This window comes from Lissotriton vulgaris, chromosome 8 (genome assembly GCF_964263255.1).
Source record: "Lissotriton vulgaris chromosome 8, aLisVul1.2, whole genome shotgun sequence".
Taxonomy (NCBI): domain Eukaryota; kingdom Metazoa; phylum Chordata; class Amphibia; order Caudata; family Salamandridae; genus Lissotriton; species Lissotriton vulgaris.
This window is the reverse complement of record NC_141696.1, coordinates 328,251,509-328,267,658: the sequence shown is the minus strand read 5'-3', so window position 1 is coordinate 328,267,658 and position 16,150 is coordinate 328,251,509. Positions and strand designations below refer to the sequence as shown.

The following is a 16,150-nucleotide window of genomic DNA, read 5'->3' as shown; positions in this document are numbered from 1 at the left end:
CCGTAATTACTTGGAGTGAAGTGGTCATCCTAGTCTTTGTTGTACCATTTCTGTGAGGTAGAGAAGTGAGCACTGTTATTGCAGACATGGCCCCTCTTCTCTGTGTCTTACTGAAGCTTGAGAAAATCTCACTATAAAGAGCCACATCGAATGGCTTTCCAATACTTGTTTACACCTGTTGCAATATCAGCTTTTTGACGTACATTATAATCTTCACATGCCTGGAACTTTAGAGTGCACTTGTTCTCCAGTGAGAAAGCCAGGCTAGGGGTCAGCCTCATTACCTTAGAATGATAAGGCCCTCATTACAAGCAGCCCAGTTAATTGCGATATATGCATTAACGCAAGACCAACCTTGCAATAGTTATCGAGGAAAAAAGCCATGTATTTAACAGAACATGAGAATTTTGGTGCAATAAGCACCAGCATACATATCCCCAAAAAACGTATGAAATTTTCTAACTTAGAATACCATTGCCCAAGATGTAGACTCCTGGCCGCTGATGACGTACATATGCTGGCTGTTTGCCCAGAAATAAGAAATTATTGGGATCGGGTACAGGGCTTTCTGGGGGAGGTTCTCCAGTCATCAATGGTAATAACAACCAATACTATTCTTTTTGGTCTGGGAGCCGCCTATAACATCAATGATCTCAATACAAGGCTTATTTTTTATGTTATACTTCTCGCAAAGCGTGAAATATGCAGAGCTTGGAAGGATCCAATACCTCCGTCTTTTTCGAGCTGCCTTAAACATATCATTCTTACCAGTACATCAGATATGGCTTGCGATCCAAATTTTATCAAAACTGGTGGGAAGCCTATAGTGACATGGCAAGACAGGTAAAGGTAATTTGGTCTTCCTATGATTTATCTTGGGCTCTGTTGGTTCCCATATCTCCCTAGTAACGCAGGGTGCCAGATACGGCGAGAAAAGGAGTGGATTGGGAAGGCAGTGGCAACTTGAGGGATCAGGCTCGGCTCCTTCTGAACTTGGTCGTTTAGCAAAAGGCCTGGGTAGGATTGACCTATTCGGATTGAGTTGCCTAAGCTCCCTTCAAGAAGTCCATAACGGTATATGAGGAAACCAAAAAAAAAAAAATTCTTTTTAAAGTAAGCACCAACATAGCATGTATTTCCCAAACAGCTAGAATTGGCTAGAATGTATCGCACCTAATACATTCAGGTGTGATCCATTTATAGGACCGCTTGTCATGAGTGCATTCATCCAGTGGCGGTCAACACAAACAAAAAGTGGTGGGGTGGGTGGATTGGTGTTCCTCTGCTTCCTGGTCCAGCAGACACCGGGACAGCATCAGAGACTCCCTGTGCAATCCCTGCACTGTTCTCATGCTATCGCCAAGCATGACAGCAGTGCAGGGGTTGGCGTGAGCTGGCTGGTTTAGCGCTCGTTCAGGCACAGAGAGTCTGTGCTATTTCTCCAACCCGGCTGTGCGATACAGCAGGGTTGGAGAAACCTAACTACGCATGTCTGTTTGGCCGGCCTAAGACGGCCTGCCAAACAGACATGGCGCACTTAGAAGTGTACATATCACTCCATTCCTCCTTCCTCCCATGGCCCGGCTCGGCTAGCCCCTTCTCCCCCCCCCCCCCCCACACACACACAGGCTGGCTCAACCAGCAGCTGAAAAATAAAACAATAGTAAAATATTGTTTTATTTTTCAGCTGTTGTCTTTCAGCCTGTGGGGTGATTGTAGTGTTGGCTTTCTAGTTGTTTCACATATGTCATCATTTGGAATGTTATCACAGATTGGAATGTTATGTTCTGATGCTAGTGTCAGTTAGGAGCTGAGGATTGAGCTGACTGGTTTTCCTTCGCTTGCATCCCAGTGACCATTCCACTCTTATGGTCGTCCTCCAACTAATCTGCCAGTCCCTGCTTTCTAAAATCTTAAGTTATCTACTGCTGCACCTGATTTAAAAGCTGCTGCACCCGATTTAAAAAACTGGTTCACCTGATTGAAAAGTGACTACACCTAATTTATTAGCTGTGGCACCTGATTTATGAGCCTGCTTATTTGTAAGCCAACATTATCTTCTAGTCCCGGCTTTGTAAGGCTTTGATTTAAAATAAACTTCAGCTACACTTGTTCAAGAAGCCTACTGATTAAAAGTCTGCAGTGTTTGATTAATAACCTACAGATTTGAAAGCTTGCACCCTATTGGTTATCAAGCCTGCAACGTTGTTTCCATATTCCTATGTCCAGTGAAGTTTAGCATTTATTTGCTTTCATTGAGAGCGTTTCACTGCTTTCCCTGCATAAACTTCAAGATTTTCATGTAAAGTGCTGCGATCTTCAGTAGCAGTTTTGAGTATCGTAACATATTATTACTGCCATCATCTGGAAGTTATTTTATAGACACACAGTTATTGAAGCCATCGACATGTTTTGTGTGTAAACGAACCTTCCGTTCTCTGCTACTTTCCAGCACACATTTTACTTCGAACAGCAGATTGAAGTTAAAGAAGCGTGTCACTTTTTCAAAACGCGCATATTTTTTTTTCTGCTTATGATGAAGGTTTGCAACGTTTTAAACTATGGCTGTTCTGGTTGACTTTCATTGGCAGTTGAACCGCCTCCATTTTAGTTTAAAATTTCTTCATGAGGGCATACAGAGCCGCACGTGCTTACATTCAATGCTGCCATCTATTCATGATGACGCCTGCAACCTTTTTGTGGCTTCCAGCTTCGAGGATTCTCCTCTGTTCCTGATGACGTCCCAACGCTCTACAAGCTTTGAGGAGCACAGACCGGCGCAACGTCGTTCTGCGTGCTTCCATTTTGACTGGCACGACCGGACCTTCGTGATTTTCATTTTAGCTGCCAACCACTATGTAAGGATATTGGTAATTTTAGTGGTTTTCCTTCGCTCGCATCCCAGGTACTGTTTTATTCTTACTCATCATTTGTGATTATAGTGCAACTACTTCAACGTTGCATGTTTTTGGTGACATGCACACCATGAGAGGTATTTATTTTGTAGCGAGTTCTATTTAGTTATATGCTTTATGACAGTGCAACAACATCAACGCCACGCATGCTTTCAGTGACATGCACACCATCAAAGGCATTTATATTTTACAGCAAGTTCAGCTATTCATTAATTATTGTGTTTGCGGGGCGAGGCAGCAAATATGTTTTTTTTTCTTCAGGTTGCACCTTCTTAAAATTGAAACAGATGATTTATATCACAACTTCTATCATAATTCAATGGTGACTTTCACTTCTATACCATTTTCTCGTATTATTGATGGAGTCAACGGTGACTACCTTATTTATTTTAATTTCTTATTTTCTTGTTCTTACATTTGTACTCCATTTGGTACATTGGATTTTATGAGCTATGCATAGTACAAGTGATTATTTGGTGTATTCTTTTCTGCTTCTTCAATGTTTTTTTTCTGGTATACAGAATATTTTAAGGTAAATAGTTCTGTTTCTCTTATGAGTGGACCTATATTGTCAACATTTTACTGGTTTATTGATTAATTGCTGATGTCAGTTTTAAAGGTTCAGTGCACTAAGCCTTATTTTATTGATTATATTTGAGCTCCACCCCCTTCTCTCTGATTCCTGGGCCTGTATATCCTTTGTTTTTCTTTCCCCCTTATCCTTTCTTTCTCCTTTCCTTTTCTTTCTTTCCCTTCTCTTTTCTTTCTCTCCTTCTCTCTTTTTTCTCCCTATCTTTTCATTTTCTTTCTTTTACTAATGAACCATTGTTTTATAGCTTTTTTCTCTGCATCACATTGTATCACTTGGTTCTACTGTATTATTATGTTATCTTTGCTTTGTACCTTCTTTTAACAAAATAAAAAATTCCTTAAACTGAAAAAATATATATATATATTTGAGCTCTATGATTGTCTCCTTTGCGCAAAGGTTTTCAAGACATTTTATGTGCGTAGACGTACGTTACATGAATTGTCATTATTCATTTATTACTTAAAATTTTTTAGTGTCACATGCACGTAATTCTGTTATGTGATTACTATGCCAGTTTTTCGCCTGTTTTTACAGGTTTCTTTCAGAATTAATTATTCTTTCTGGCAATTTTTCTTCAGGGTTATATGCATGTGATATTGTCGAGAGATTATTATGCCAGTTTTTCACTATCTATTATTTTTTTTGGATACTTTTCCTCAGTGTTATATGCGAGTAGCTCTGTTTTATGTTTATTATGCCAGTTTATAACTGTTTTTACAAGTTTCATTCAGAATTAATAATTCTTGCTGGCAACCTTTCTTCTGTTCATGATCTTGTTGGATGTTAATGTTCACCTTTCTTCCTATGATTCTGGGATTTCGAATTGTTTTCATGTAAGAGCATTTTTCTTATTTTAACTTTCTCATATTTGTGCTTTACTTGGTTCTACCTTTCACTACTCGGTTCATTGTTTCACAATTACACCAGTCTGGCCAATTGGTGTGTTTGCTGATTCCGTGAATTTTGTGTTCAGTGTCCATATTCTTATTATCATTTTCTTCTTTTCCTTCAGGGAGAAGATGTGTTGTCTTTTGTATTTTCATTTGATTTCTGTTCATTCTTCTTAGTTCTATCTTGCTTGATTTTCTCTGTTGATTCTTCTTGCTTCTAATCTTGCTTGATTTTTCTTTGTTGATTCTTCTTGGTTTTGATCTTGCTTTATTTTCCACCTCTTAGATGTTACTGTAATTTTTCTTTTCTTATAATTCACCTTCTCTTTTTCTTCATTGTTACTTAATTATCTTCTTCTCCTATTTCTACGTACCTCCTTTCTGTATCCTATTATTATGTGTAATTGCTCTTTAACATCTTAGTTTTTGATTGCAATTGTTAAATGTGTAAAAGGGGAAGATGTGTAGTGTTGGCTTTCTAGTTGTTTCACATATGTCATAATTTGGAATGTTATCACAGATTGGAATGTTATGTTCTGATGCTAGTGTCAGTTAGGAGCTAAGGATTGAGCTGACTGGTGACAGCTCCTGGTGGGGATTTACTAGGGGGAATTACCTCAGGATTATTCTTACTATCTTATCTTATATATGAACTTCCACCTTATGTCAATTTGATTAATAAATACATCTTTCTACAAGAACCTACGTGACCTGATCTTCATTTAACATCCCTACAGTGATGCTCCTCCGCCATTGCGAAGGAGCAGCCGCAGCCGCTGCCTTTGACTTCTTCTTCTGTAACGTGTGTCGCACAGGTTTGCAGTCTACATTCCACTCACCTCCTTTTGCTTAAGCCTATGTGAAGTGTTTTTTGTTTGTTTACAACTTATTTTATCTTTTAAGAACTACCTAACCTGTGGTTGTTTTCCGCTACATCCTTCATGAATCCTGACGTAGACTGATTTTGATCTACGTATATTTGCTTCCAGCATTCAATGGTTGGAATGTTAAACACTGGAGTTGATTGGAGATTAAGCGATTAGTAAATCGTAATGCCCCGGGCACAGACGCTGAAACATTCATAGACACAAGCACACTGACAAGATTGGCTGTAAATTCACACATGCCCTCTAAAAGTCTGTTGTTTACATGTTATCTGTATACCTCTTTCTTACCTCAGAGAAATAACTTTGGCAGATTCAAAATAATGTCCAAGGGCTGGTGAGGTCTTATATACATCCGAGATCTAAAAAACAGAACACAATTCCATAAGAAAAAGACAATGACAAGTGCGCTACAGGAAGCCCCCCAGTGGCATAGCTGCATTAGAAACGGTGTAGTGTCATTACATGTCCATGTTGTTGGTCAATGTTTACTGCGCATGCTTACGCTCTTATAGATAGCAGCATGGCCAACAGTGACGGAACAAGCGTGATATGAGGCAAATTACAAGCAATAAATATTGGCCCCTGCATGGTATTGAGGTAGTTAATAAACTCCAGCAATGTTTTAGATGCAGAGAGACCCTCACACTCCTCGCGCTTCCGGTGCTAATGCACCAACTCCTTATTGCTAGTTATGCTAGTTGTGTCCCCTAGAGGGCAGACGAACACTGATCTTTGGTATGCCCTTCCCTTTGAATGGAAAACTCGACAAAATTATTGCCCCTTAGATGACCGTTTTAGCACATCATGTAGAAAGAGCCACCAGAGTGTGACATTAAAGCTCAGTTACCACAGGTAACCTGTAATATCCAGCACTCTAATATAACCAGGCTCTGAGCACAGCACTAACCCATTAATGCAGGGGTGTGGACATGTAGTGGTCGTGCTGTTGAACAGTTGTCAATGTCCAATTCCTTTTGGATTACTATATGTAAGTACAGTCTTGGGTTAGGATTGTACTACCATCTTGGAAGAAAGTCACGGTGCTCGTGCTGGTAGATATGGCAGAGAAAGTTTGGCCTCTGACTCACCAAGAAGTGCCTAACCCACTGATCAGCACTATGGTCTAATATTGCAAGTCAACTTGGAGTTCCATATCCTTATAAAGGAACTCAGCCTTCAGCCTCATTCCTCTGTATGGTTGTAGAACTCCTTTTGTGACTTGCAGTATCCTTATAATGTACAGAAGGGGGTTCTTTATCTGTTATTTAAACATTGGATTCTGTAATCTGCAAGTGGCAGGATATGGAGCAGGGGACAGAGCTGCTGACTCAAGAGCTGGGGATCCGTGTTCGATGCCCGGCACAACATCCTGTGATTCTGGGCAATTCACTTAAACTCCCTGTGCACATTGACAGCGCCTGCATACCCTCACGGGTAATAAGCCACGCTATATAAATCAACAAATATACTAATCCTTGTATGAATGCCAGTCTATAATTTCTTTATAATCGGCGACTTGTGACACACCCACTTGCTGGTTATAAAGAAATGTCAGAACTCGACTATTATAGTTGAGTTCTGACATTACAATGCCTGCTGCCAGAGCCAGCAGCCAAGGTTAAAGGCAAATCAGACCACAGAGCATAATTGAAGCAGCTGTTTAAAGCAACAAAAAACAAATGTTGCTTTTCTTTCTTCTGCTCAATTTTTCTAGACTACAGTGACAAGCAGAGAGAACATGTTTATGTTTTGCACTCCTTAAGATAGTTTGAGAAAAGCTAGAATATTTCTGCATGTTTCTATATATTCCAAGCTATGCCAACTTCAATTTTGAAAAAAAAACCAGACATGTTTTGAACTGTTTCTAATATCTGTTTGCAACAAATATCTAGCAGGTTTTTAATGTGTTTAATTTTACACAACAGGTTTTATTTTTATTCTGCATGTTTGAAAACATCCTCACTCTTTCGTATGAAAGAGCTACATAGAAAGGTCTTAAGTGGTTAGTGGGAAAGGTGATTTTGTTGTCATGCAATATATGGGATAAAGTGCCACCTAGGCGTACATAATAAGGATACTGCAAGTCATCGTGGAGTTCCATAACCTTATAAAAATAAGTCAACCTTCAGCCCTGTTGTTCTATATGGTTATGGAACTCCTCAGTGACTTGCAATATCTCTATGATTCACGGAAGATGGTACTTTAACCCATATTTAATCTGTTTAGGTGGCAGCTATCAGAGCACATAAAATCAGGGAGACAGAAAAAATGTCCAAAAATAGAAAAAGGTGCAAATAGTTCAGCAGGAAATTTTGAGAGTGAGAAAGAATGAAGAGCTTCAGACCTCACCTAGGCATACCTGTACAAATGGCCATTAAAGATACAGCTGCCATTTATCGTTCCCAGTGCCTTTGATCTTTCCCAAAACTGTACCTTTGTTTCGACAACTGGCCCACCCCTGGCCCACATATAACCCCCTTGTAAAAGGTACCAGTGGTACTGTATAAAAAATATATATCCATGTGTATGTATCACACAGATAGGGGAATCAATTCCAATTATCCCCCGCCCTATCTTAGACCCATTAGGCTAGTTATGTCTATCTCTGACCACACTGATTGCTATGTCCTCCACAGTGCTCCCCCTCCTTTACAAATCTACAGACAGGTTAGAATTGGCTCATAGAGCATTTACTACTTGCAAATTAAGTAGGGACTCTCTGTTATGTGTTATGTGCACCGCTTGTCTTGTCTCTCTCTCCAACACGTTACCAATGGACTCCATTACAGAGAGATTTTTATGAGATTTTTTATGAGAACGTATTTTAAGAACTGTTTAAGTACAGCCCTGACATTGAGAGTGACCTGGTCACTCATTTAGTGTAGCTGACATTAGTACCTGGGCCCGTATAGTTTACTGCAGCATCACAGGGCCAGTGCAAGAATGGTACGCCTACATATCAGACAAACAATTGTGCTGGACAATGGAGTTGTTTGAGCACACATTATATGTAGGAAAAGAAGTGCAGTAAGCATTGAGATGGGACAGCAGGATGAGAGGTTATTTCAAGTGCCAGCTTCTGAACCACCTTTGTCTATAGCTGTAGCGCCAGGTTACTACCCTAAAGATTAGAGCCCCATGGTCAAACACTTTCAGGACTTACCAAGAACTAATGACTTTCTGGATGTGATCAGAATGATGAGGGATTGTGGGTCCACCTGGATGGAAGGCCTGTGGCCCCACGCAGTATGTTCCTGCCTCTTACATGGCTGGCTCATGGACCTACTCACATGGCATAAGGGGGGGATGAATGCTTTCATCAGATAAAAATTATACCAGCTTTCAGTGCACAATTCTGCTCCCAATGTCTTATCTGTGCCCAACATGCTAAAGGTTGGACCCTTGCTACCTATTTGTTGTTTAAATCGGTTTTATTATTTATTTTCAATGAACAGGACAGACATTCACAACACAGGTCACAGTTTGGTTAGCTTACATGAGTGCTTTACCTCATATGGGTTTGACTTTTGTACAAAGCTAGTTTGTGGATAATAATAACATTGTACACATTAGGTATTCTGTCACTATATCTTGCTGCATACAGCCGCTTGGCCCACTATCCCTGACATCAATGGGGGCTAGCAATTAGGAGCATTCCATCTGCACTGCAATGGTGCGTGAACTGTGAATCAGTCCATCAACTCGGAAGTGGGTAATAAAGTGTGGGACAAAGTAAACAAAACTAGGGCAGTGGTGTTTAACTAGAACTAGAGCATCCCCCGATCCCCACCTCATTGGGCGCGCACATGCCTTCTCATCTCAATCTGCAGGCGCACAGTTCTAGGACTATATCAGGTGTTGTCCGATTGTATTTCTGCTGGTAGTCCCTCTCCCATACACTCTTTGCTATTAGCGCGTCTCTCCTAATTCATGTTATGCAGTGATGTTGGGGACTAATATGTCCATTAAGTCATTGTCTTGTCTCTGCAAGTCACATAGAATTGTGTTCCAATGTGTTGCAATTGGGATTTTGCGTAGGCCTAGTGTGTCCTCCTGATGCAGCGCAATGCTTTCTGCCTTAGCCCACACCTGTAGGGAGCGTCTCCAAGCCTTTGCCCAAGGGCCTTCAGGGGATTTCCATCTTTTAGTGATCAGTGGCTTCTCCACCACCAGTCCCAGGGCGATAAAGTGAGAAGCCACTCTTTGGCTCTTGCTCCTACGATAAATGTGTAGAATGCATAGCAGGGGCACTGTGCGCTCTGTGCAGCGAGTCAGGGCATCAGTCACTGCCCCCAGTATTCCCCAGTGTCGGACCCCTGCTACCCATGATCACCTGCCAGTACCACAGGGTCCCTTTACCAACATTCAAATAGATTTCACCTATATGCCCTTAGTGAAATAATTCAAATATTTGCTGGTATCTGTAGATCAATTTTCAAAATGGGTAGAGGCATTTCCCACAAGGAAGAAAGATGCTGCAAATGTTGTGCAATGCTTGATGAAAGATATCATACCCCGGTTTGGGTTTCTCCAGGGCATAAGTAGCGACAGAGGGGGTGAATTTGTGGTTGCAGTTGTGCACAAAATGTGTGACTGTTTGGGAATAGAGTGGAAACTGCATGCTCCTGCATGCTCCTTACCACCCCCAACGTTCAGGCCAGGTGGAGAGAATAAACTCCCCAATAAAAATAAAATTAGCGAAGACAACTGATACAACAGGCCTGAAATTGCCTGATGCGCTGCTTTTAGTGCTGCATGCCATAAGAGGGGCATCATCTAGAACAACCCTCTTGTCCCCCCATGAGGTACTGAAGGATGGGCTATGTCAGTGGGGTTAAGGTTGCCTCTCACAGCATTCCAAGCAGCACTGCTGTGGACGGATGAACACATTTCTGACTATGCTATACAGTTGTCAGAAGTCTTGAGGCATCACCATCTCCAGACGAAGGAAGCTTTGCCCCATCCTCCCTTGGAACACTCACACGCTTTAAAACCTGAAGATATGTTCATGGTGAGAAAAATAAAAGATGTTTCTCTTATTTCTAGGTGGACCGGACCCCACATCGTGCTCCTGGTTGCGCGGACAACTGTAAAGGTGTAGGGACGTCCTGAGTGGCAGCAAGGAACATGATGCAGAGCAGCAGCGACAACACCTGAGGCAGAGGTACCTGTAACGGATGAGCACCGGCCACCCGTGGAACAGAGCAACATACTGGACAAGCGGGAGGCAGACCAAACCATTCCAAAGAACAACTCTGAAGGCCCAACGTCAAGTGTCACAGGGACGGTGACACCAACAGATGCTGTTAAGTGAAGCACAGAACGCAGTCTCGAAAAGGTGATGGTCTGCACCTGCCAGAAAATAGACTGAAGAGGACATCGCAGGGCACGAAACCGACCCTGAATAAGACGACTACAGACCAGGAGGAGAAGCAGATGACAGCACACTGCAAGCATTACTGACTTCTAGAGAAAGTGCCCTGGAACTGAGACAGAAAGACACTCCATAACTTTCAAGACAATTGTAGGAAGGGGGAGGCTCTAGTTGGCGCAGTGCAACACTAGCGACCAGCAGGGACTCTCTCTTCCTCGTCAGGGCTGAGGGTTACCTTCCAGACAACCTCTGCTTACCCTCTAGGTAGTGTGGCTTAAGCAGTCGTAGGCTAATCTTTGGGGCACATAGGGTTAAACACTTGCAATATTACACCGTCACAACCAACCCACCACACAATGAGACCAGACTGTATTCTGTAAAAATATATATCTTAATATAAGTTTCAAGCAGGCTTGTGAATACAGTTATCAAACTTTCAAATAGCGGTTCCGAGTTACTTAGTTCAAGTTGCCACAGTTCTTTCTAGCAATCAGAGTTCTTTAGGGCCTTCTGGCCAGTTCAACAAAGTTCTTGTAGAGCGGGCGGCTTCCAGGGGAGCTGTCCCACGTCGCGTTGCCTTCCCGGGGTCGCTGTTCGTTGCGGCTCTCAGCCGAGCAGGTCACGGGTCATCCGGGGCAGCGGTGCTCTGTGGTGGCAGGGTCCTTTCCTCGTCGTCCGCTCCGACCCTGGAGGCGGCGGCTGTTGTGGTGGCGGCCAGTGGCAGTACGGTCCCCAAGTGCAGGACGTACCCAGCCAAGGGCCGGTTGCAGCTGTGCGCTCACAGCTGAGCTGTCGGGCAGGATACCGACCAGAGGGGGGTTCTCACAGGGCGGCTGTCCGTCTTTGCAGGTGGGCTGATGGCTCGAAGCACAGTCAGCTCGGGAGCTTGGACCGGACGGGTCCTCCTTTGCTTTGCTCTCGGTTCCCGGTGCAGATGCGGTCACGGTGTTCAGGCCAGCGGCGGCTGGACCTCACTTTGCTCTCGCTGTTGCCTTGGGTCCCGGTCACGGTGTTCGGGAGGATGTCAATGCCTTGGATTACGGGGAGCGTGGCAGGCTTGCCCGGCGCTCCCAGACCCCTCTGTCCGTACTGCAGCGATAAGCAGCACACACAGTCGCTTTCTTCAGGGTGTAGCGCCCACTGGTCTTGGGGCGCTGGTCAGGGGGCAAGTTCAGCAGCAAGCCCTTGGAGATCGTTTCAGCAGAGTTTGGCACAAAGTCTTGTCAAGTAAAAGTCTTCTCGCAGTCTTTCCTTTTTCCTCTCCTTCGGCAGCAAGGCACCAGACACAGGCAAGAGACAGCACTCTTCCTTGTCCTTCACGGTCCTTCTCGTCGGGCAGAGTTCCTTCTGTAGCCCAAACAGGATCTAATTTTCAAGGAGCAGGGCTCCTTCTTTTATACGGTATTTCTTTTGTTCTCCCAGGCCAGGGGGGCCTTTGCATAGCCACTTTCAGTCCTTGAGAACCCTGGTGGGTGGACTCCGGCTTCTGTTTTCAGTGTGAGGGGCAGGCGCATCAGACGCCCCACAGGAGGTGGAGCCAGCATTGTGCGGACAGGGGCCGCCAGAGTACCTTGTTGATGGGGCTTCGCCCTTCCTGGGCCAGGTGTCGGCTGAGTCATCAGTCGCTCCCCAGGAGGGTGGAGCCAGCATTGTGGTGGCAGAGCACAGCAAGATCCAGAGTCAAGAGCCACTCCTACCTCCCACTAAGGTGTAATTTGTGCATTCACCACCTGTCATCCCCCAGCCCTGTCACTCACACATCCCAGACAGTCAGATACACATACCAGCAGAGGCGGCTGAAATGGTTAGGCAAGCAAACGCGGACTTTCTAAAAGTAGCGTTTGCAAACACAGGATACTAAAATAAACTTGACTACAAGAAATATTTTATCATCCTGAGTTCAGGCATACTAAACACGACGCGCTACCATGCTCCTTGAGCCTGCTGGGATTATAGGGTGTAATAATTCCAGCAGCTCAGTCTGGCCTAATGGAGCAGGTAGCCTTCAATAGTGAAATACGGTCTTGGTTGTAAGTCACTACTAGGACATGCCACACACATCAGGGCTTGTCCTACCTTACACCTACAACGCACCCTGCCCGCAGGCCTACCATAGGGGTGACTAATATGTAGTCAAGGGAAGGTTCGGGGGCTGGCAAGTGGGTGCACTTGCCCAGCTAGCGTGACAGTACGAGACCGCACGCGGGTTCTGCGGTCGCAGTTCCCAGACACATCTTTACGGCTGCTTCGGTGGGTGGCGCAACCAGCGCTGCAGGCCCACCAGCAGTATTGGCATCTACAAGCCCCGGCACTCCTAGTGCACTTTACTAAGGACTAACAGTAAATCCAATGAACCAATCATGGATACCAATCGCAGGTACAATTTACAGTAGGGAGCACTTGCACTGCGGCACGGGTCAGCCGTGGCGCAGTGCCCTGAGTATCGGAAAACCAGCAAAACATCGGAGGCACATCAGCAAAAAGTGGAAGGGAAACTCACGCCAAGGTGCCAGGTCTAACATGTGTCCCCTCCAGCTGAAATGTGGGGGGAACTACCCTTCCCCAGGGAGTTCCACATCACTAAGGCGGAAAAATCTGGACAGACCGTCAGCGTTGGCGTGATCGGTGCCAGGGCGGTGTTCCACCGTAAAGTCCATACTCTGTAGAGAAATGGACCACCTCAACAGTTTCGGGTTCTCACCCCTCATTTGCATCAACCATCTGAGTGGCATGTGGTCTGTCTGAACTCGGAAGTGAGACCCAAACAAGTAGGGTCTTGGCTTCTTCAGTGCCCAGACCACAGCAAATGCTTCACGCTCTATTGCACTCCACCTACTTTCCCGTGGAAGTAACCTCCTACTTATGAAGGCTACGGGTTGGTCAAAGCCCTCCTCAGTCATCTGTGAAAGAACAGCCCCTACACCATGCTCTGAAGCGTCTGTTTGCACTATGAATTCCTTGGAGAAATCAGGAGCCAGAAGCATGGGCGCCGTGCAATTGGCAGTCTTCAGGGTGTCAAAAGCCTTCTGACAGGTGTCAGTCCAAATCACATTCCTGGGCTGCTTCTTCGAAGTCAGCTCTGTCAAGGGGGTCACGATCGTGCCATAGCCCTTGACAAACCTCCTGTAATACCCAGTGAGCCCCAGGAAGGCTCTCACTGCAGTCTGGGTCTTGGGGGGTTCCCAAGCCAGGATGGTCTCAATTTTGGGTTGCAAGGGTGCTACCTTGCCACTCCCAACTTGGTGTCCCAAGTACACCACTGAACCCTGCCCAATCTGGCACTTGCTTGCCTTGATTGTGAGGCCTGCTCTGCGCAGGGCCATCAACACTTCCCAGAGGTGTCGCAGGTGTTCTGGCCAGGTGCCACTGAACACCGCGATGTCATCCAGGTAGGCGGCACTGAACTCGTCCAGCCCAGCCAACACCTGGTTGACCAATCTCTGAAAGGTGGCAGGGGCATTCTTCATCCCAAATGGCATAACCCGGAACTGGAAATGCCCATCTGGTGTCGAGAATGCCGACCTCTCCTTTGCCCCATCGGTCAAGGCGATCTGCCAGTACCCAGACGTCAAATCAAACGTACTGAGGAACCGAGCAGCCCCTAGCCGATCAATGAGCTCATCAGCTCTGGGGATGGGGTGCGCGTCAGTCTTCGTGACTGAATTGAGTCCTCTGTAGTCCACACAGAACCGGAGTTCGGGTGTGGCTCCCGGCGCAGCAGCCTTCGGAATCAAGACCACGGGGCTGGACCAAGGACTGCTGGAAGACTCAACCATCCCCAGGGCAAGCATCTTGGAGACCTCCTCCTTGATGCAGGCCCGGACCCTGTCAGTCACCCTGTAAGCCTTATGCTTCACAGGTAAGCTGTCTCCGGTGTCCACATCATGGACGCACCAATCTGTGACACTCGGAACCAGGGAGAACAGATCGGGAAACTGCCCCAGCAACTGGCGGCAGTCTTCCTGTTGTTCGGGGGTCAGGGTGGGTGAGAGGTTAACTCCATCCACTGACCCGTCTTTCTCACAGGCCACTAAGAGGTCAGGAAGAGGCTCCGACTCCTCCTCCATTCCGTCATCAGTTGCCAACAACATGCCCACTTCGGACCTTCGTAAGTGGGGCTTGAGGCGGTTGACATGTAGGACCCGCAAAGGGTTCCTGGGCGTCTTCATGTCCACCAAGTATGTCACGGGGCTCTTGCGCTCCACAACCTCGAATGGACCTGTCCACTTATCTTGAAGGGCACAGGGCTCCACTGGGGCCAGGACATACACCTCTTGTCCAGGCTGAAGCTCGACCAGAGTGGCATTCTGGTCGTACCACCGCTTCATCTCCTCCTGGCTCGCTTCCAGATTTGCCTCGGCAAGTTGTCTGAAGCGTCTGGTTTGGTTTCTGAAGGCCAGCATGTAGCTATATACATTCTGGGGAGGTTTCCTGGGAGATTGCTCCCAGCCTTCCTTTACCAAACTCAGCGGTCCTCTCACGGGGTGACCGTACAGCAGCTCAAAGGGGCTGAACCCTAAGGACTTCTGTGGTACCTCGCGATATGCAAAGAGCAGGCATGGTAAGAGGACGTCCCACTTACGCCTCATTGGACCTTCTAGGCCCATGATCATGCCCTTCAGGGTTCGGTTGAATCTTTCAACCAACCCGTTACCTTGGGGATGGTAAGGTGTGGTGAACTTGTACGTTACGCCACACTCTTGCCAAAGGGACTTCATATACTTGGATATGAAGTTGGTCCCCCTGTCGCTCACCACCTCTAGAGGGAATCCTACTCGTGAGAAAATTCCCATCAGTGCACGTCCCACCACGGGGGCCGTCACTGTCCTCAGAGGGATGGCTTCAGGGTACCGGGATGCATGATCCACCAAGACCAGGATGAACCTGTTGCCCATGGCTGTCTTGGGGTCCAGAGGCCCAACGATGTCAATACCCACTCGCTGGAATGGCGTACCAACCACAGGGAAGGGTTGGAGGGGAGCCTTGTTCTTCCCTCCGGTCTTCCCACTTGCCTGGCAAGTCGGACAAGTTCTACAATGAGCGTCTGAGCTCTTGTGCATTTGGGGCCAGTAAAAGTGGGTGACAAGCCTGTCATAGGTCTTGTCCATCCCCAAATGTCCTGCTAAAGGCACATCATGAGCCAGACCCAGTAGGAAGGCTCTGAACTTCTGGGGTACCACCAGCACACGGGCTGACCCAGGTTCAGCAGCCTTAGGCTCTGAATACAGGAGGTCGTTCTCCCAGTACACGTAATGTGTTTTGGCCTGAACACCATTGGCCTGGTCTGCAGCCTGCTGCCGCATACCCACGAGAGAAGGGCATTCTTTCTGCTCCTTGCAGAATTCCTCCCTGGAGGGTCCTCCTTCTTGCTGCCAATGGGTCAGCTCAGGCAGGTCCCCCAGTTCGGCGATCTGTTCCCCTGTAGGCTCCAGGGCATCCCCCTCAAGGTCTGCTTCCTCCTGGACCGTGGGAACTTTAGGGGCCGGTTTCCC

At 46.1% G+C, this 16,150-nt stretch overlaps 1 protein-coding gene across 1 annotated transcript in view; it reads right to left on the bottom strand.

Annotated features, from left to right (window-relative positions):
* C8H3orf52 (chromosome 8 C3orf52 homolog) overlaps positions 1–16,150 on the bottom strand; it is a 153,012-nt gene that overhangs the window by 12,745 nt on the left and 124,117 nt on the right. The window contains exon 5 of the mRNA XM_086934084.1: positions 5,573–5,643. Within this exon, the coding sequence (XP_086790210.1) occupies positions 5,573–5,643 (71 nt within the window). The remainder of the gene's footprint in view (positions 1–5,572; positions 5,644–16,150) is intronic.